Source organism: Diospyros lotus, chromosome 3 (assembly GCF_014633365.1).
Source record: "Diospyros lotus cultivar Yz01 chromosome 3, ASM1463336v1, whole genome shotgun sequence".
Lineage (NCBI taxonomy): Eukaryota > Viridiplantae > Streptophyta > Magnoliopsida > Ericales > Ebenaceae > Diospyros > Diospyros lotus.
Genome location: NC_068340.1, coordinates 38335800 through 38356849, shown reverse-complemented (window position 1 = coordinate 38356849; position 21050 = coordinate 38335800). Strand labels below are relative to the sequence as shown.

Genomic DNA, 21050 nt, shown 5'->3' with positions numbered 1-21050 from the left:
ATTTTGTAAAAATATGATTGCTCTGAATTATTATTTAAGTTGTTCGACCTCATCGATCACGCTGATTGGTTCCATAGCAAGTTAATTAAAAATCCAATATAACAATATGTATATTATAATTTACAGAAAAAAATATGTATAATATTATATCTGCATGGAAACTATTACAATATTTAAAATTTGTATTTACTTCTCATATTATTTTCTATTAAATTTGACAAAACCCTATCTATATATAACGTGGCCCTTGAGTCTCATCTCTCTCTAACGGCTCCCTTTCTTTACAGTACTGGCCATGGCCATTCTGTGTCCTTGTTCCATGGAATTCTGTGCTTCTATTTTCTGTCTCATTTGCGTGCGTTTTCTCAATATGCAACGGTAAAGACAAGAAACCAAACGCAGAGCCCCCATCAAAAGCTAGCCAAACAAAACACTTGATGCTGATTGTTCACTCACTCAATTTCCTTCTCTCCCTCTTATATTTTCTCTCCTCTTCATCCCATTCTCTCCTTCGCTTTCCTGCATTTTCTGGGCGGATTTTGCAAGAAAGTTAGTTTTTCTAAATGGACGGCGGTGAAAGTTTATCAGATTTCGAAGCCCACTTCGCCGGCGAAGACATCTTCAGCATCCTTAAAAGTTTGGAGAGCGATGAGACTAGTAATATTCCTCCGGTGGACGAATTATTGGCTTCTCAGAAACCAATAACTACTTGTTCAAGTGATCATCTGGCTGAGCTCGAAGAAGCTGTAGCGCCAAAGAGAAAGAGGCAGAAGCTTTCATCAACAGAGGAAGCCAACCTGCAGCGGGAGGATCAGCACGTCCAGCAAAGGATGGCTCACATATCGGTGGAGCGCAACCGGAGGAAGCAGATGAACCAGCATTTGTCGCTTTTGCGCTCTCTTATCCCTGCCTTTTATGTCCAAAGAGTGAGTCTCTCTCTCTCTCTCTCTCTCTCTCTCTATATATATATATATATAATCCTATGGACTCCCTTCCTGGCAGCAACATTTTGGAAGAGGTCGATGAGCGCACCCTTATTTGCTTAATCTTAATTTGGTTTCACTTGTACTATATGCATTCTCCCTTTCCCATTTTACTTAAAACCTCTATTGCCTTGCTTGATAATCCATTTTTATTTGTTATCAATGAGAATTTATGGTCACTAGCTATTATTTGAATGAGAACTAAATAAACTCATTAGACATGCATAATATAACCTACAAATCCCCTGGATCTCTATCTGGATGTAATTTTTGCAGCTGCTTAATTTGTGTTGTGTATATAGGGAGACCAAGCATCAATAATAGGAGGGGTTGCGGCTTACATAACAGAGCTGCAGCAAGTCCTACAGTCACTAGAGGCCAAGAAGCAAAGGAAATTAGCTTACCGTAAATTGGTTCTTAGTCCGAGACTAAATAATATTGTTTCTAATAATTATTCCCCAGTACTTAGCCCCAGAAAACCACCTCTAAGCCCTAGAGTACTCAGCTTGCCCATAAGTCCAAGAACCCCACAGCCCACCAGCCCTTACAAGACTAGGCTGCAGCAAGGCTACCACCTTAGTTCACCATTGCCATCTCCTTCTCCTTCTTCTTCTTCTTCTTCTTCTTCTTCTTCTTCTTCTTCTTCTTCCACTTCCTCCATTAATGACAGCGCCAACGAGCTCGCTGCCAACTCGAAGTCCGCCATTGCTGTTGTTGAGGTCAAGTTTTCAGGCCCAAATGTTCTTCTCAAGACTGTTTCTCCCCGGATTCCTGGACAAGCGGCGAAGATAATAGCAGCCCTCGAAGGTCTGTCGCTTGAAATCCTCCATGTCAGCATCAGCACCATTGATGAGACCACGCTGAATTCATTCACCATCAAGGTACATTAACTAATTATATGAAGCACTATCTTAATTCTTTTTAAAGAAGCTGACAGATGAACAAATCACATAGACAACAATAAGCTTTTTTGGTATATATGTACATCTCCAAATTGATAGCTCTGACCAGATTATGAATTCTAATGTTGAATGATCCTTACAGTCAGTACGTATATGCATGATTATCTGGCAAGGACAGACAAAGCCTCCATCTTGCTTGTTCTCTTCTTGGTACCCTACATAACGCAAAAAACCAATATATTTTGCAGTACACAAAAAAAAAATTATATGGCAACTCTTTAATTATATTATATGATACACTATAAATGTAATATAAAATACAAATATTTTTTATGTATCGATACTCTTTAATATCATGGAATCTTTTCGAATGATTGTTTTAGATAGATTTCAAAACCCAATTGTGGTTTCATGACAATTTCTGGGCACTGCAAGCCATAATAAATTTGAGTGCGTCTGTCTTGGGAAAAACACACTCCCACTAAGAACCATGCGGAAAAGAATTATTGTTTGGGTACTGGCAGCAGCTAGCATTTTGTTTATGATCTTGGCCTTTTCCATTAATTAATTCTTTTCGAGGACCACTTACTTACTGGAACTAATGATTGGGCATTGCATTGCCCCATTGTTTCTGATGATAGATTGGAGTGGAATGCCAGCTTAGCGCCGAGGAACTCGCTCAACAAATTCAGCGAACTTTCTGCTAACATCATGATCCTCCCACATCATCTCTGATCTCTGATCTCTCTCTCTCTCTGTCACCCTAGATAGATAAGTGGTAGTTCATATAGTAGTTTGTTTTTCTCTCCTATCAAATGGACCTTTCATTAGTTCGAATAAGTTTAATAATATTAACAAAAAATATCAAAATCACTTAATTTTTTTAAATAAATTTCAAATATTAAATTTAAATCATAAAATTAAACTAAATGTTAACAAAAGGGGTCTTCATAAAATTAAAACGAAACTAGAAAGGATGGGTGAAATTTATTATATACTTTTTTAAGCATGTAGCTTGAAATAAAAGTATCGACTATTTGAGGAAAAACAAAAAAATACATTTAATTCTTAAATTTAGAATTTAGAATAAATATATTTATTTTTAATATTTAAATAATTTAATTAATTGATGATAAATGTATCATATTTAAAAATCTTTAATTAACTAATCAAATTATGTGAATGTTAAAAATAAAATAAAATAAATATATTTTATATGGAAGCAAAATACATCAATAATTAACATTACCCATAAATCATATTTTTAGGAGTCATAATTCTTTTAGTATTTAGATTTTTTTGATGAATCTTAATTAGAATTGAGAATTATTATTTAGTGTTTTTGCTAAATGTGACGTGGACCCGGGTCTCGTCTATGGAACACGAGGACTCGTGAGAATATGTTGAGGCCCATATAGGTACTTCTACAGTCTGGGCTTTCAAGGCCCATTGTGAATACTTTTCCCGACTTGATGACCCAATATTAACCGTCATTTTCAGCTTTTAAAATTTTATAGCAACTATTAAATTTTTAGTTTTATTATAATTTATTTTTTTAAATTTCATTAACATAGTTAAAAAAATTATCACGTTGTAATATGTAAAATAAAAATAAAGAAACACAAGTTGACTTTATGCATAATTTCAAATAGAAAATAATTTACGCATAATATTATTTTTTATCTTATTTTTTGGTCTCTATTTGATTTGTAGAATATTTTTTAGAAATTAATTATACATACACACATATATATATATAATTTTTTTAAAAATTAAAAAAATGACTTGTAAAAGACCCAGTGATTTACAAAAAAGAATGAAGAATTCTCACAATGAATTTTTTCACTGTTTGATCTGTTTGTAAGAACAATAGCTAACGATAGTGTCACACTAGTTTAATTTTTTTTACTTTTGTTATTTTATGTACTGCCATATCAACTATTAATTATTTTTTTACTACTTTCATATATTTATGTTTATAAATATAATTTTTAATTAATGAATATATTTATATTTTTAAAATTATATTTAGACCCCTAATATTCACTAAATTACATTATCTAATCTAACATTTTAAAAATATATTGATCTCTCATCAATCAAATATTTATTAGAAAATTCTTATAATTTTATAAACTCTAAGAGTAGTCAAATCTGATTTTATAATTTTATAAGTTCTTTATTATTTTATTAGGAAATTTTTATAATTAAACTCTAAGAGTAGTCAAATTTAATTTTAAAATAAAATTTAAATAATAAGATAATCAATATAGTTTTATATAAAAATTAAAAAAATATAATTTAAAAATATTATTAATTTTCATCTACAATTATTCTTTTAATATTTTTTTACTTAAAATTTGAAAATCGTGCGGGCCTCGAGCCCGTCGAGCCCAACTGTCTTTTTATTTTTAATTCCCACGCACCAAACACAGCCTAAGCGCGGTTGCGGGAAAGCTCCGTCATTCCACTTTACCAGTAAGTTTCGCACATCGTTTTTCTCCGGCAAACGGCGAAACTTGTTCCCATGAGATGGGAAATGGAGATGGACGAGCTGGAAGCAGTGCTTGAGAAAATCTGGGACTTGCACGACAAGCTCAGCGACGCCATCCTCGCCATCACCCGATCCCATTACCTCCACTCCCTCAAATCCCTCCGCAAATCTGACGCTGCCGTTTTGGCCCCCTCTGGCAACAAGGCCGACGATGACCTCCGGGCTGGGTTCGTGTTCGTGAAGGACTTCCCGGTCGACGACGATTACTCGGCCGTTCAGGAGGCGAAGTCGCTCAAGGCCATCCGAACCGCCCTCGAGAATGTCGAGGACCAGCTCGAGTTCTTCCACGTAAGTTCTGGTTTGTTTAGGGTTTTGTTTTTGGTTGCTCGGAAAGGGGCGGAAAATGTGATGACGCGAAAGAATTAGTGTTATTCTACGCCTTTTTTGTGCTTTTATTGGATTCTGTAGTATTGGTTGTTTTCTATAGATTGATTGTCAGCTGGCACTCTTAATTCTGTTTCAGCTTCACTTGGTGAATTTTGGAGGTAGAAATTCTTGGAAGAAGATGAACTAGCATATGCGGAGGGATAAAAATTTAAAGAAAAAACATAGTGATGAAAAATGAATTAGTTCAAGTCAAATTAATTAATTTTTCATTTTGTGATTGGGTTAGAAAATAAGAAATGAACGAAATTGGGTTTAATCTTTCTCTTGTTAACCCAACTGAAAATATAAATGAATATTGCGTCAAATTCCTTCATCTGTTTTAGCTGTCATGTTTTGCCCCTTCACTCTGGTTCCACTATGCAAGTTCCAAATATAGGACTGAGTAATGTAATTTCCCCTGGAAAATCCAGTTTCAAACATTGCTTTAGAGACTAAAAATATTTCTTTCACACAACAAAAAAGTAGTCCCTCATTCAAGAATTTGTGATGATGGGGAACAATGGGTGGACACTGTTTTGAATCGTTCCCTCCTAACTTGACCTTCTCTGGGAGACATGTTGGTTGTGTTTTGACTGTGATTCAAAGGTGGAATTGCTTTGGAGATGAAAACATCTATTCAAGTTTGACAGCTGCCACTTTGTGTGTAGTAAATGAGTAAGCTTGATCATGGACCAATATTTGGGACATAGTTGATAACCCGGGCCTTCAATTCTATCCCATACCTGAAAAGATGCCCCAATTGTAAAGATAATTTCATTTCTAATAATTTTGGTCTTAGAAGAAGATGAAATCAACAGCTTAGGAGGAACTTTTACTGGGGTGGATATAAAAATTCGGTATCTACTCAATAGTAAGTCCTACCATTCTTCAGTATGGTGTATGTTCTGACTTTGAAGGTGTAACCTTTTGCTTCTTGGTTGTTTCCTTATTGGACATGTTTCAGAATTGGAAGAGTTTAATGTCTGTATTTAATGGCTGCTTGATATACTCTGGTGGTTGTACACATCTGAGGCTAAAACTTTGGATAGGAATAGTGCATACTGGAGCAATTTGTGCTTTGGATTCAAATATAAATGAAGTAATTCTTACCTTACTTCTTTTTGTTACTACATTTGATTCCTCCATATTTCATCCTAGTGGTTTCCCCTGGGAGATCTTCATTATAATTTCAATTTTTTATCTCTGGCCTTCCTCTTATTTGATTATGGCACATGTTTTTTATTTTGAAAATTCATTTCATCAGTATGGAATAGAGGCGTGCATCATAGTTAATTTAGAATTTGTTGAGTTTTCCGCCATCTCATGGAAATTTTCCTTATGAAGATGGTGCTGGAACTTTATTTCATCATTCCCTTGCTAGGGGATTGTGTTAGGAAAGGCAACTGCTTTAAAGTTTTGCTACATTATTCTTTTGCATGGATTTGTATTGTCAATGTGACTTTTAGAAGTCAATTGACATTATGAATATGCCATCAACCCCAACTTGATTAGGATAAGGTACGGTTGATGATGATGATGAAAGCTGACATTTTGGGACCAATTCACATGGAAAAAAGTTTGTGGTGCTGATGTAAAGATTATATGGCCTAGTGTAATGAGTCAAAGTTGGCTACATTGTGCTTGTGGCCATTGAGTTGTTGCATATGGTTTGACTCAAAAGTGGATGCATTGTCCATGCCATAGGTCTTTTGGGCATTTGTGTAGTCTAGTGGCAGTATGATAAAATATGATATTGACAGTTTGTAAATATGGACTATGGAGATCTCAGCTTCTGAGAGGTGCAAGTATTTTTTAAAATTTGGATAATTTCCTAGAGGTTGATAAAAGTTCATAATGACCAATTTGGACTTAGATATAGGGCTAGGTAGAATTGTCATAAGCTATTATCACTGCCCAAGTACAATGTGTAATTTCTCCTACCACTTTTTAAACAGCTGATACCATCTGTGGGTTTGGATAGTGTGCTTCATTTAATACCCAGTGCCACTATGTACTGGGCAACAATCAAGGTGACTTAGAATAGACTTTGGGCATCCACTAGGCAATTCTGAATTCTATAAAGCAATTGTGAGGGACTTGGAGAACTAAAGATAGTGCTATCAGACAAGAGACTTGGTGCAAGGTGTTCTTACCAATGATGTTTTGAGGCATATATCCATGTTCTTGTGGGTGCCAGCTAGGATTGATTGGATTATCTTGATATCATCAGTGTCTTGTTTTCCAACTTATGAGCCATTGGCTTCATCTTGATGTTGCTTTGTGGGGATCTTTGTTATGAAACCACAATGGTGCTTTTAAAAGAAAGTTGATTACTCCAAGGCCTCAAGGCTCTCCTATTTTATTCTTGCCAAAATGCTACATCACAAAAAAGAGAAGCAGACGAAAGTCAAAAACTGTTTTGAGGAAAGTCCAAGGAAAAAATCTCCAAACCAAAAAGATTTGTGGTGGTAGAACGGAGAGGTGCAAGTAAAATCAAAATCAATAAAACTTCACATTTGCCACAACGAAGAAAACCTGAAGAGGTATTGTAACACTATGGGTTCTCACCCAAATTGCTAGTTGAAGGTGACTATTAGGTACACGGGGCTAAGTAATATATCCCCCAGTAGATTACTGATGTGGGACTAAGTCATTACAAACTCCCCTCTTTTTAATTCTGTCCTCGTTAGGCCAGAAATTTATATTTTAGTTTGACTCAATCTAATCTCAAAACGGTTTCTTGGCTTGCACCCACTCTATGTTGATTCCAACCACTGAACACAATGAGTCCTTTCTCAAAAGTGCCGGTTGAAGGTAACTATTGGGTTCATGGAACCAAATAATATACCTAAAACCTCTCGAGTAAACTATTGATGTGGGATTGAATCATGAAAAAAAAAAGAAGGAAACGAAGAATGCAGTCAGTGAGATAAAGTCGAAAGCTTATAAAAATTTGTATTACCAACTTGACATAGAAAACAGGAAATGAGATATATATATATATATATAGCTAACTAAAACAAAAAAGAATGAAAGAAAAAGAATTTGAGCCAAGTGAAGTGCATAGAAGTTTTTATAAGGGCATATGTAGTGCACAATTTTTCTTTTGCCTTGCACAGATTTTTTTATAACTCAACCCACAGAGTCAGGCACTGATGATTAAAATGGAAAAGCATATTTGACATTTTATGTGATAGTAGGATTTCATTAAAGTTAAAAGAAAATTTTTATTATATAATTATAAGTCCAACTTTGTTGTATGGTACAAAATGTTGGGCAGTTTTTTTTTTATGTAAATAATGTTGGGCAGTTTAGCACCAACACCTGCAAATGAATGTTACAAAGATGAGGATGTTAAGATCGATGTACGTCCGTATAAGAAAAAACAAAATTGGCAATGAGGTTAGTCATAATAAGGTCAAAGTGGCTCTTATTAAAGATAAGATACATGAAACATAATGAATATGATTTTATCATGTGAAAAAAAGACCAACAAAGGCTTCTCTAAGGAGAGTAAATAGAATGGAACAAATTTGGTGGGTGACACCAAGGTATGATAATAGTTATAAAAGCTTTACATAAGATGAGGCCATAAATGGAAATGATTGGTAGGCTAGAATTTAAGTAGCCAACTCCACATAGTGGGATAAAGGTTTGGTTTATTGTTGTTGTGTAATCCAAAGTTATGATTTATTTTTAAATGAATAAAAGTTGAATCTTTGAAAGAGATGGAGAGTTCACTCCCCCCTTTTCTTTCTTCCCTTTTATCTGTTGTTGTTCTTGCTGCTGCCAACCTCTGCATCTTCTCTTTTCTATCTCCTTCTGCCGCTGCATTTTCTTGTCTTCTTTTCTGTTATAATTGTGACCTAGAATCTTAATTCATCTGTGATTGGGTTTTCTAATTTGACCAGGATTAGGATTTCGAATTTAGCTGTGATTAGGATGTTGTCAAATTTGATTTCGACTGGGATTTATCTCATTTGGAGAAATATCATCTTGGCTTATCTCATCTGGAGGAATATCTTCATGAATTATCTTCTGATTAAAATAAAATTTACTGTGTACATCTATAGATTATTTTAGGTTTATAAATAGTTGCCCAGGTCACTGGAATTATTGTGGTAATATCACTTTTGTTGTAACAATATTTGATAGTGATATTTTGTTCTTTCCGCTCGTGGTTTTTTTCAATTTGGGTTTTCCACGTAAAATTCTGTGTTCGTGTGTGTGATTGATGGTTAATTTGTGGTTTGTTTTCGATCCAAATTCATAACATTTTCCTCCCTTGGTTCCACATCACAACATGTCATATTGCTCTTGTTAGCCCAACTTATTTGCACTTGCATGCGTGCACGTGTTCTATTTGTGTCCTGCATGGGATTTAGGGATCTGTGTGCAAGTCTTATGTATAAAAAAAAGACTCTATTGGATGAGGGGAAGAGTTCTCACGACCTATTTTATGTGAAAATTTGCATCACACTGCAAACTTAGTGCAGAGTTCAAAGGTTTAGTTATTTCTTCATGTTGAGGAGCAATGCATTACTGAGACTGAAAGGGCATACTTAAAAAACTAATTTTCTTGAGAATTTAGTAGCAGCATCAGGTAAGGACTGGAGGAAAACTGGGCAAAGGTCTTGGCTTTAGTTGGCATCATTTTGAATACAAATGCTGCAGGCATGATATGTCTTGCGTGAGAATGTGTTTTTAACTTTTTAATGGATTATTATATATCATAAATAGTAGGTTAAACTTAGTTTGTTTTGATGAATAAGTTGTATAACTGACTGCAACTGGTGCATAGGGTTTTGTTGCATGTTGTTCTGAGATTAGGTATATTAGGTATATCTAATATATTGATGCAATTAAGGACTGCATGTCTCCTCCCCTTTCTCATGTTCCTACACCAAGAAGTAACTTCAGAAGAACCAAAATTATAGCATTCTTATGCATAGGTATCATTTAAGTTGACATTGGAATGTGGCACTTGAATCAGACGGCTCTTGTGGAGCTTTAAAATAGTGATGCACAATTGGTTGCATTCAGTTGCATGCATGCCTGTGTTTGGCATTCATCTTGATATTGTGTTATGCAGACCGTACAAGTGCAGCAGAGGGCGGAGAGAGATGCCGCGATTGCACGCCTAGAGCAAAGCCGAATTATCCTCGCGATGAGATTGGCTGAACACCACGGTAAGAAGTACAAGGTCATTGAGGAAGCTTTAGCTTTTGTGGCGGATGTACGCGATGCAGGTCGCTTTGTTTCACCCGATAACCTTTATGGTTCTGCTCCATTTCGACCTGGCGAGCACTTTGCACCCTGTGAAGGTAGAAGATCAAGTAATCTCATCAAGTTTCTCATATCCGGATTTGAGTTCGCCAAGAAATCCCTTAAAATAGATCAAATGGGCGGAATATTGGGCAATGCCGCGCTGGTTGCAATCAGCATGCTTGCTCTGCTGCATTTGCACCAAGTTCCTTACCAGGGAGAGCAGGTCTTAGAAGTCCCAGGAGAACAAGAAGATGCAGCAGGCTACAACACGAGTGGTAGGAAGGTATCTTCTTGGTTGGAGGATTCATCATCCACTGGGCATTTGACAAACTTGGATGTGATGTTGGCGAGGGGCTAAACTTGGATCTCTTCTTTTGTTTTGTTTTGTTGATTCTATAGTCCATTTATCCCACGGGAATTGGTTGCTTGAATTTTTGAATGTATGTATGTAATGGAGGAGATTTATATTTTGATTTTTATTCCTCTTTCAACTTCTCTTACTAGGCTGTGTTACAGCCTCTATATATATATAGTTCCTTGAAGCATTGTTGGAAGGCTGTGTTAATGTTATCCAAAACTAAATTTCATTAAAAATAACAGCATAATAATGAAGATAAAGGCTATGAGTGTGGATGATGTGCAAACATATAACAAAGAATACAATTAAAAATAAGATGATGATTCATGATTAAGATAATTTGATATTGATACGTACGTGATACATTGTATCGTAAGTTTATCTTTATATATTTTCATCATATATTTTAAATCAAACTATATAAACTTTAATAACAGCATTGTTTTTGTTTTCTTAAAAGATCGATCCCTGAAAATTGAAAAGAAAATAGAGAAAACAACGTTGTACTGTTCATTCAATCATCTGCGTTGGTCTAGGAGTGGGACTTAAAAGAAACAGAACTCAAACGACAACAAGTTAATTTTTCCTCCCAAGGAAGAAATTCAAATTCTCTACTTTCTCTCTCTTTCCCACCTACCAAACATAGACCCTACGCTCCTACTGCTAATTTCTCTTGATTTTTCTACGAAGTGGATTTCGATTTTCCTTCCTGCCCATAAGGCCCATTACCCACTTGTCGGCAGGTCTAAATGGGCCCTACATAATGGGCTTTAACCCACTAAGAAGCGCGACCCACTTAAATATTTGGACACAACCTGACCGTCGCCACGTGGCTCATGATAGCTGATGTTGATTGATTTTGATGATCTCTTTTGTGTATTTGGGGCGTGGGAAAGGCCCATACAGACTTCACATGCCATTGACTTTTCTACATATAATTTTGTCAACTGCGTGCCCCATATATATGACTTGAAATAATAAAATTTTTAAATCAAATTAGTTAAGGAGGAAAATAAAATTATTTTTAGAATTTTGAATTATTTACGACAAAATATCTGAAAAAAGCTTCAGAAGATGGCATAAGTTCTAAAGAGTTTATTTATTAAGAATATATAGCAGTCACAAATGATAAATTTGTTACCTTTTTATGATAACTAAATATATTTGCTTTTCCAAACTTCGTTTCGTTAATCAAAGATGATTTGTTTTTGTTAATGGAGAAAGTTGATTTCGATATGACACGTGGGCCAAGTCCAAGCTGGCAAATTCATTGGTCAACCTTTGATGAGATGAGGTGGTTCACCTAACAAAAGATTTTGATTGGCATTGCTTGGAAGCACAAAAGTGGGAGCCCCGAAAGGTCATTTTGGAATTTTTATTTTTATTTTTTATTAAAATAAAAAAGGTGAGACTAATTTTGAAAGACAGATCAAGAATCAATTTCAGGAACTCACTTATAATCTATGTTGCACGGAAATGGAAACGAGAAATATTTTCGATAAGAAATGAAAATGTGGAAACGGACGTTTTTTCAAAAAAATAGATATAAATAGGGTCTGAAACAGGAATAAAAAATATTTTAAAAACGTTTTAAAAACGAGAAAACGACACTTATGAGGTGTTTCCGTACAACGTAACTTATAACTCACACAATACTTTTAATTGAATGGACTATACAAAGACCATTTTTTTTTTTTTTTTTGGGTTAAAGTTTTGGTAATAATATATCATAATTTCTTCTATCTCTTACATTGAACTGATGGTAATTAAAACCCACAAGATCTAAATGATGAGCACGGCCAATTTAAAGCATTGATCACCTTAAATATACTTCATATTTTAAACTAACTATCATCTTGATAGCTAGAGTATGATAGTTACATGTTGGCCAAATTCATATATATTTTTTTAATTTTATACAAAAAGTCTATCATCATTCTGAATTTTAAATTTGATATTCTAAATAATTAATTTTTATAATTTACACCTATTAACTACGTAACTTGATTTAAAATAATATGAGAGTTAAACGCGAGATAAATTGAAAAAAAAATAAAAGAAGGAATAATAGAAAAAGAATCGACCAAATTGATTCTTCCTTTTATCTTTATGTTTGCCTTTAGCCATATCTTTGTTCTTGTCTCTTATCTCTCGTCGACTCGAATGGAAGAATCGAGTCTTTTGTCGGTCGTTGTCATCTCAACCGATCCCGACATTCTCTTTTCTCCAACCGGTGATTGACAAGTCGTGACCAACATATATTTTCCCTTCTCCAACCAGCGACCTACAATCAACCCACCATTCCTCTTACTCTTTGCTCCAACAAGCGACTTACAACCAATCCATCCTTCATCTTCATTTTTACTTCTAATTTTTCATCATTAATGTAACATTTTCTTATTAAAAGAGATTAAAGAGATTATGTACTATTATCTCTTTTATCTAGTACATTCTCTAATAAAAATGCGATACATGACTGATAACATTGTCATAAGTTATGATTTTTAATATTATTTTAACTTTTATAAAAATTATTATTAATATTAATGCTGATGTTAACACCACATCAATAATAAAAATATAGTCATAGTGAATACTAAAGACATTATATCAAAGTTGGTTTCTTAAAATAGCATTTCCGGGTATATGTATGTGTGTGTGAATGTACAGTGACAGTCAGGTGTTCATTAAATTGCAATAGAACACGAGATTCATCGACTTCGGCCAAGCCTGCAATTTTGCAAACACTGGGTCTCTCTTCTTCACGTGCCCTTGACCCTGAGCCTGCTTTGTTGGTTTCGTGAGTCTCATACGAAGCAGCAGCAGCAACTGGGAAGGATGTAATATAATATAGGGGACAGGGTCATCTGGGTCACTTACTTGTGCGAGGGGGGTGCGCGCGCGCCTGCAGTGCAGCCTTTCTTTCTTTTCTTTTCTTTTTTTTTTTTAATTTTAAAGTACGGCACAAAGGACACCGAATTATGCTCCATGTACACTCAACGGTTATTTATTTATTTATTTTAATCTAAATATAATCCAATAATATTTTTGTCCTTCATTTCTTTCTATTTTTGGCATTTATTGTCTGATTGGAGAGTGGAGGGCCGCTGATTTAGCTGACCAAGCAAGTGAGTATTCAAATCTATTTGGTTTGGTTTTTAGTACCAGATTTTTGCTGCTTTTATAAGGCTGTGAACAGTTTTTGATTCTGATTCTAATAAATGACAAGTTTCTATCTTCCTGCCCACCCGCCCGCCCGCTGCCAAGACCCGACACCCCAAATTGTTGTTTCTTCTTTCTTTTATCCCTGGGGAAAGGGAAAAAGCATGGGGCTATATATAACAGTTGTCATTAGATATCGGTATTCAAGGCATGTTAACGTAAACTTAACGACAAATGGGTATGGTAATACAAAGGGTACGGTGCAATTTGAAAAGAGATCCAGACCAGACATGCAAGAGGAAGGGGGCTCCATATACCCTTAGATTGCCCAAAAAATACAAATTTTGAGAAACTGTTGGAAGAGAGAGTAAAACATACAAGAACTGTTACAGATTTTTTATGAAAAGAAATAGTGAACACGTGAGGGGCGCGTGAGATGGAGATGGAGATGGAGATGGAGATGGAGATGGAGACAGGGGGCATTTCCCAGCAGCTAGATGATGGGGATGGGAAAAACTGGCATGATTTTGCTGGAGACATGATGATGACCACATTTTTGGCTTACAAAGTCTTTAATCTTCGAGAAATTAATAGTAATTAAAAGTTGGTCCCTAACCCTAATGGAAGTATTTAAGTATCCCCACATGTGATTCAGTCTCATGACAAGAATATTAGCTGTCCCCTTTTAATCATTCCCAAGCTTTTCTTTTTATCTTGTGATTAGACATTTTACAATATTATAAACTTCACAAAATTAAGTAGTTAGCAAGCAAAATTGGAGAGAAAAACCCAACAAGTATAAAAAGAAAAATTAGAAAGGGAAAAATCATTCGAGGCTATGCTCTGTTATATATCTATCATATTGATGAATAAGGCCATAGTTTCTTAACTCAATCTTGAATTAATTTCTAATGAATATAATGCACGCCACGGCGGATAAAGACGGACTAAGCTCATGTTTATGCAAGTTTGCTGAAATCACGTGCAAGATTTGTGGTATTTGCTGGGCGGCTAACAGTATAGTAAGTCTTACTATACTTGATTACGTGTTAATAAGTGTATCATATTAAATGTTTATTTTTATCTTTTCATTTATACCACATTTGAATCGATAACAAATCATAATCAAACCATCAAAATCACAAATAAACACAAAAATTTAACGTGAAAAACTCAAATTGAAAAAAATTATTAGCAGAAAGAACAAAATATCACATCATGATATTGGTATAATAATTTCATAATATTGAATATCTATTTATAGAACTAACACTCATTTATAGATATACATAAAAAAAATATATTTTGATTAGAAGATGAGCCAAGAAGACAAGTCTTCGGTTTGAAATAAATCTTAATCACAATCAAATTTGATGTCTTAATCACAGTCAGATGAATTTCAATTTTAAGTCACAATTATCACAATCTCCAATTTGACACAAAATTCAAATATGAAATTATCCATAATTATTTCTTCCAACAAAATTATAAAAAATTAACCTCCTAATGAATACCAATAAAATTCGTACCACTGGAAATATCAACCAAATCCATACAATGGTCACTATAGTGTGTATCTTTAACCGCACTCAAAACATAAGTAACAAGATCAACCTCAGTAAATCTTTGAAGGGGTTTGATATTTTTTCTACATTTATCTTTTGTAATACAATACTGTGATGGATTAGTGTTTTCTTTTGGGGTTGACTTAATTTGAGACGAAGACTTATATGTCTAGTTGTTATCAATTTCAAGTTCCACTTGAATGTTAGAACTCTGCTAACCTGTAAATTCCACTTGAGTGTCAAAACTCTACTGACAGCAGGGTTAAATTCTTTTCTAAACAAACCATAAAATATAGCAATTACATCAAATATAACGTTTTTGCTAATTACAACTTTAAATACTTTTGGATCTCATAACTTGTAACCCTTAACACCAAATTTATAACCAAGAAAGATACACTATTTAGACATTGATTCTAATTTTTCATCATTAATGTGAGTAAATGTAAAATATTCAAAAAAGTTCAAATTAAAATAATGTACAGCGTACCAGACTACAACTCTTCTAGAGTTTTCTTATCAATAGCAAATGAAGGAGATTGATTAACTAGAAAATATGTTATGTTTGTAGCCTCAGTTTAACATGATTTAGATAAACCAAAATTAGATAGCATGTAATGTACCTTTTCCATAAATATTTTGTTTATCCTTTCAATTATATCATTTTGTTATGATGTACTTGGAATTAATAAATGTCTTATAATTCATTCTTTTCCATAGAAATCATTAAATTCATTTGAACAAAATTTTAAATCATTATCTATGTGAAGATGCTTAATTTGTCTTTCAATTCGTTTCTCTATCACAGTCTTCCACTATTTAAAAGTAACAAAAACATCACTATTCTATTTTAAAAAAAATACACAAACTTTTCTAAAAAAATTATTAATGAAAGTCAGCACATATCTGGCACCACCTTTAGAGAGAATTTTGACTGAACCCCAGAGATCAAAATGGACATAATCTAGTGTCCTTTTTGTGTTGTGAATACTTTTATTAAATTTAACTCATTTTTACTTACTAAAGACGCAATATTCACATAATTTCAAATTTTCAGTACTTTGCCCTTTTAAAAGTCATTTTTTGCTTAATTCAAACATGCCTATTTCACTCATATTTTTAATATGCATATGTCACAATTGAGTGATATCAATATCTAATAAACAAAAAGTATAAACAATGGCATCACTTGTAACATTGGAGCTCTGCAGAACATATAATCTATCATATTACTTTTTATATTTTATCACAACAAGAGTACATTTACTGACCTTAATGAATTCATCTTCATCAATGAACTTATAACAATTTAAATTAATACTACTCGTTGAAATAAAATTTCTCTTAAGATCGGGAACATATCTGACATCAATTAAAGTTTTAACAATATCATCAAATATTTTAATTTTAATTGTTCCAATGACATCAATTTTAAAAGAAAAATTATTTCTATCAGCATATCATCAGTAGTCAAAGTTTTATATGTCGAAAATCAATCCCTATTAGGAGACATATGAAATGTATATGCTATGTCGAGAATCCAATTTTTACAAAATTTGGTAATTTCATTAGTTATCATCATAAGTTCTCCATCACTATTGTTATCTTCAACAATATTGGTTTTACCTGAAGTCTCTAGTTGTTTTCTTTTCTGATTAGATTCTTGTCTCTTAAGTTTGTTCTATAGTTTAAAACACTCATTTTTTATGTGTCTCTTCTTCTTACAATAATTACATATTTTGTCTTTATTTCTAGGCTTGGATCTACTTTTTCTTTTGGCACTAGAATTTCTATAATATGTTATCTCTCTAATCAATAGACCATTTCCCTAATTTTTAAAATTTTCTAATAACTACTTATCAATTTTTTCTTTCGAAAACAAAATATCATAAACTTCATCTAAGACGAGCGTGTCATGACTATAGAGAACAATGACTCTAAAAATTGAATACAAAGCCAACAAAGAACATAACAAAATTAAGCTCAAATATTTATTATCATATTGAATCTCCATGCTTTTCAAATTAGAAATAATTTATTTAAAAACTATTAAATGACTTTCAATAGATGTACTTTCTATCATTCGATGAGACTATAATCTTTACTTTAGTGATCAAGCTTTTAGTCATATATTGTTTTTTTTGAATTTTAACCATAAACTAACAACAATTTTTTCTTTCAAAATATCTTGCAAAATTTGATTCAATAAATATAGATATATATAAGAAAAGGCTTTACGATCCTTATTCTATTTTTCTTCAATACACCATAATTGTGCCACTTTATCAAAGCCCAACAATGCATCAACTAAATTCATATATGCCAAAATTGCACATATCTTAACCTGGCACAATGTGAATATAATATTTTTGTCTAATAATGGAATATCATACTTTAATATAGCTATTACGAAGATCAAATAACCCCAATTAATACCAAACGATTGATAAATAAAAGTCCAATAGAAGACATACCAAGATAATGGATCTAGGCAACGAATATGGGCTGGACAGATATGGCAAGTTGGATCTAATAGATCTAGATCTTGGTGAATCTGGGCAGATCAAAGCTTGGAGCCTGTTGTTAATGGTATAGGAAGCAATAGAGGGGCAGCAGTTATGGCAAGACGTCAGCAACGACATAAGTTCAAGAGTCAATGATTATGGCAATGGCGAAAGACAAAGGCGGTTAGAGAATGCATAAAAGAACGACTTTGAGTTTATCGATGAAGATTGACAGTAATGTGTAAGTTGTAGAGTCAACGTCGACGGTAGTGAAAAGCACGGAAGAAGGCCAACACTAGTGCAAGGAGCAAGGCGACAATTAGTGATGATGGCAAAAGTCTCAAGAGTTGTCGATCGACAGTGGTGGTAGTCAAATAAGAGGAAAGCCAATTGTGTGCAAGAGGAACACGAAGGTGTCGCTAGTTGACTAGAGCATGCTACAATTGCAACAAGGCAAAAACAATGGACAACGAATGTCAGAGGAATGAAGTCAATGGCAGTGATGGCTCTGAAGATGGCCGACAACCATGGTAGCAACGATGGTAGTTGCAATCTGTCCAAAAACTTGATAGCTTGATTTAAGTTTGTTATGATACCAATTTGTTAGGATTTTGGATTGATAACAAACCACAATCAAACCATCAATCCTACAAACGAATATAGAAATTTAATGTAAAAAAACTTAAATCTAAAAAAATTACGGGCATAAAAAATAAAAATATTACTATGATGATATTGGTATAGTAATTTCAGAGTATTGAACACATATTTATAGATTTAACACTTATTTATAGATGTATATAAAAATTATATTCTGATAAAAAAATGAGTCAAGAAAATAAGTCTTTAGTTTGAGACAAATCTCAATCACAAGTCAAATTTGATGTTTTAATTATAGTCAAATTTAAAATTTTAATCATGATCAAATTAATAATTCAGGTCAATTTAAATTTTGAATCACAATTATCTCATACATATATACATACTTACATTTATATATATATATATATAGCACGAGATTAACTATTAACAGCATAATATCACATACGCACAACTTAAATTAACTTTGGCTAAATGGACAGGTGATTGACGTATTATTAATTGACAGTTACGTGCTTAATTTGTCAATTTGAAGCCATGTTCTTCCAACGACTATGGTTCGTTGACTTTCTACAATTCACGGATTCAATTCACAGCTGCATCTGGAGGAACCAAAAGCCTCAAATCTTTTTTGATCAAGAAATGAAAAAGGCCAATATCTATCTATCTATCTATATATATATATATATATGACTCTGATCTGATTTGTAGGTTTCACACCGACTCGACATGTTAGTCAAAAGCGCCTTTAAAAACCGCAAATTACGCCAACCCCTGTCGGGAGAGACAACCAGAATGCCACACTGGCAGTTCACAATTGAACACGTGGAAGAGGCATATTTATCTTACGTGTAATTTTAAAAATAACAAGGATTGCCGCTGAATTTTTCATCATAATCTCAATTAATTAATAGCACGAATATAATAATAAAATAAATTACGTAATACAAAATTGCCTCGTCAAGATCTTATACTCTTACAAGTCTTAAGTCTTATTCATAAAGGAAAAAGAAGAAGAACAATGTGACATAAATTCCACCCCATAAAAGAAGCCGACTTTTTGCCGCCTTTGATGCAAAATTTGCCGAATACTCGGCAATCGGACGGCGGGGAAGCTCCGAGGAACCATCATAGTGCCATGAGCGGATCCGTAGAAAAGAAATCTCCGCAAAGGTCTTCGAAGTAATCATCGATTTGGCAACCCGATGATGGCTCAAAATCAACGAATGCGTCGCCGAAATCGGCGCTGAAGCTATGATCAGGTAGAGCCGGCACATCATCGAACTGTATTGGCTCGGGTGACTCGAAGTTAAAGAAGTCGTCTATGAACGGAATGTCCATCGGCAAATAGTCTTCAACTGCTTGAATCGGTTGTGGACCGGGTTCAGGAACTTGAACCGAGAAGCACTCGTGGATTTCTGGGGCCGATTTAGACCGGTTCAGAGATTCAGCTTCCTCGCTGGACCGGGTCCTGAACCGGAGCACTGAGATCGGAGAAGGTAGGTTGTTGGACTCGTCGCTGGACTCGTACCCGGAAACAGGCGTCTTCGGGTTGGTTTCCGGGTCGGAGTCTCTCGCCGGCGGGGTGATGAAGTTGGTTAAAGCGTCCGGGCCGCGGAGTTTAATGGCGGCGTTGTCGTAAACCACGGCGGCCTCCTCCGCCGTGTCGTAGGTACCCAGCCAGAGCCGGACCCGCCGGGCCGGATCCCGGATCTCCGCCGCCCACTTCCCCCACGGCCGCTGCCGGACTCCTCTGAACTTCCGGCCATTGCCCACCGGCGAACTCCTTCTCGCCTTAGCCGCTTCTTTCTTTTTCTTGACACTAGTAGCACCAGTAACATTATTTTTACAAGTGGGTTCAATGAGAATCTCGTTCACGAACTTTTTGACTCGTTTTCGTCGGGGAAATAGCTCTTCTTCTTCGTCGCTGGACGAGTCAGTAGCATCGGGATCAGTAACCGATAGCCGGACGACTCTGGGCGTTTCGGAATTGTGTTTGAGGCCATTGGAGGGGTTTCTAAGCTTGGTGAGCTTCTTTGTGACGGTCCGGTGCTCGGTGAATTTGATCGGATAGGACATACTCAGGCTGCGATCCATCTCGCTGATGTTCGCATTGGAAACCATAAAAAGCGATGTCCAACTCTGGAAATCGGACTAAAAAGGAGCTTAAAAAGTTGGGATTGAAAGGAAAAAAAAAAGAGTTGAAACAAAGGCTATGGATTCGTCGATAGATTCACAGAGAGGACATGAGACCAACAAGGGGAACCGAGCTACTATTAGTAGGAATCGAATGATCAGTGGGATTTTTGGGAATGTTTAGTGGGACTTTTCTTTGGAGTTTTGGGTGGAAGAAGAGTTGAATACAGAGTGGGTAAAGAGAGAGCGTTGAAGAAAGTAGTAGACTGAGAGAGAGAGAGAGAGAGAGAGAGAGTGCGTGTGTGTGGCTTCAGTGATTTAAGATGGAGAGCAGGCATGGCTGTCCCGTTTATACTTATAGAATCCAGCCCCAAATTGGAAACCCGCAGAGCATTTATTGCGATTTTTGTAACATAAATAAATTAATATAATTAAAAATATTACAAATCACATTCTCTTAAATATTTTTTTTAATCTCTCACTTCTTTATACTCAAATCTCATTATTGTGCGATTATATTTATTTTTAAAATTTTTGACTATCAACTTTTTATCAAAAATAACTCATGGTGATGGTAAGTTTTTGGTGTCATAAAAAAAAGTGATAAAGTTCTCAAATTGTTTTTAAAAGTGACGAGAAATTAATTTTTTTG

The 21050-nt window shown here is 34.6% G+C and overlaps 3 protein-coding genes across 3 annotated transcripts; 2 read left to right on the top strand and 1 right to left on the bottom strand.

The window, feature by feature from the left end:
• The first annotated feature begins 308 nt into the window (after window positions 1-308).
• LOC127798082 (transcription factor SPEECHLESS-like) lies at window positions 309-2592 on the top strand. Its single transcript, XM_052331387.1, has 3 exons — window positions 309-926; window positions 1286-1864; window positions 2527-2592. The coding sequence occupies exons 1-3, from the start codon at window positions 564-566 to the stop codon at window positions 2590-2592; spliced, it is 1008 nt and encodes a 335-aa protein (XP_052187347.1). The 5' UTR covers window positions 309-563.
• Window positions 2593-4321: 1729 nt separating this feature from the next.
• On the top strand, window positions 4322-10564 carry LOC127796385 (plastid division protein PDV1). Its single transcript, XM_052328486.1, has 2 exons — window positions 4322-4727; window positions 9898-10564. The coding sequence occupies exons 1-2, from the start codon at window positions 4413-4415 to the stop codon at window positions 10429-10431; spliced, it is 849 nt and encodes a 282-aa protein (XP_052184446.1). The 5' UTR covers window positions 4322-4412; the 3' UTR covers window positions 10432-10564.
• An 8571-nt stretch (window positions 10565-19135) lies between these two features.
• LOC127797652 (ethylene-responsive transcription factor CRF4-like) lies at window positions 19136-20706 on the bottom strand. Its single transcript, XM_052330739.1, has one exon. It carries the CDS (start codon window positions 20384-20386, stop codon window positions 19391-19393), a length of 996 nt encoding a protein of 331 aa, XP_052186699.1. The 5' UTR covers window positions 20387-20706; the 3' UTR covers window positions 19136-19390.
• Between the last annotated feature and the right edge of the window lie 344 nt (window positions 20707-21050).

Coding starts and splice junctions, on each gene's coding strand:
- LOC127797652 (XM_052330739.1), bottom strand. CDS start 20,386: ATGGTTTCCAATGCGAACATCAGCGAGATGGATCGCAGCCTGAGTATG.
- LOC127796385 (XM_052328486.1), top strand. CDS start 4,413: ATGAGATGGGAAATGGAGATGGACGAGCTGGAAGCAGTGCTTGAGAAA. Junction 4,728..9,897: donor ACCAGCTCGAGTTCTTCCAC/GTAAGTTCTGGT, acceptor TGTGTTATGCAG/ACCGTACAAGTGCAGCAGAG.
- LOC127798082 (XM_052331387.1), top strand. CDS start 564: ATGGACGGCGGTGAAAGTTTATCAGATTTCGAAGCCCACTTCGCCGGC. Junction 927..1,285: donor CTGCCTTTTATGTCCAAAGA/GTGAGTCTCTCT, acceptor TTGTGTATATAG/GGAGACCAAGCATCAATAAT. Junction 1,865..2,526: donor TGAATTCATTCACCATCAAG/GTACATTAACTA, acceptor TTCTGATGATAG/ATTGGAGTGGAATGCCAGCT.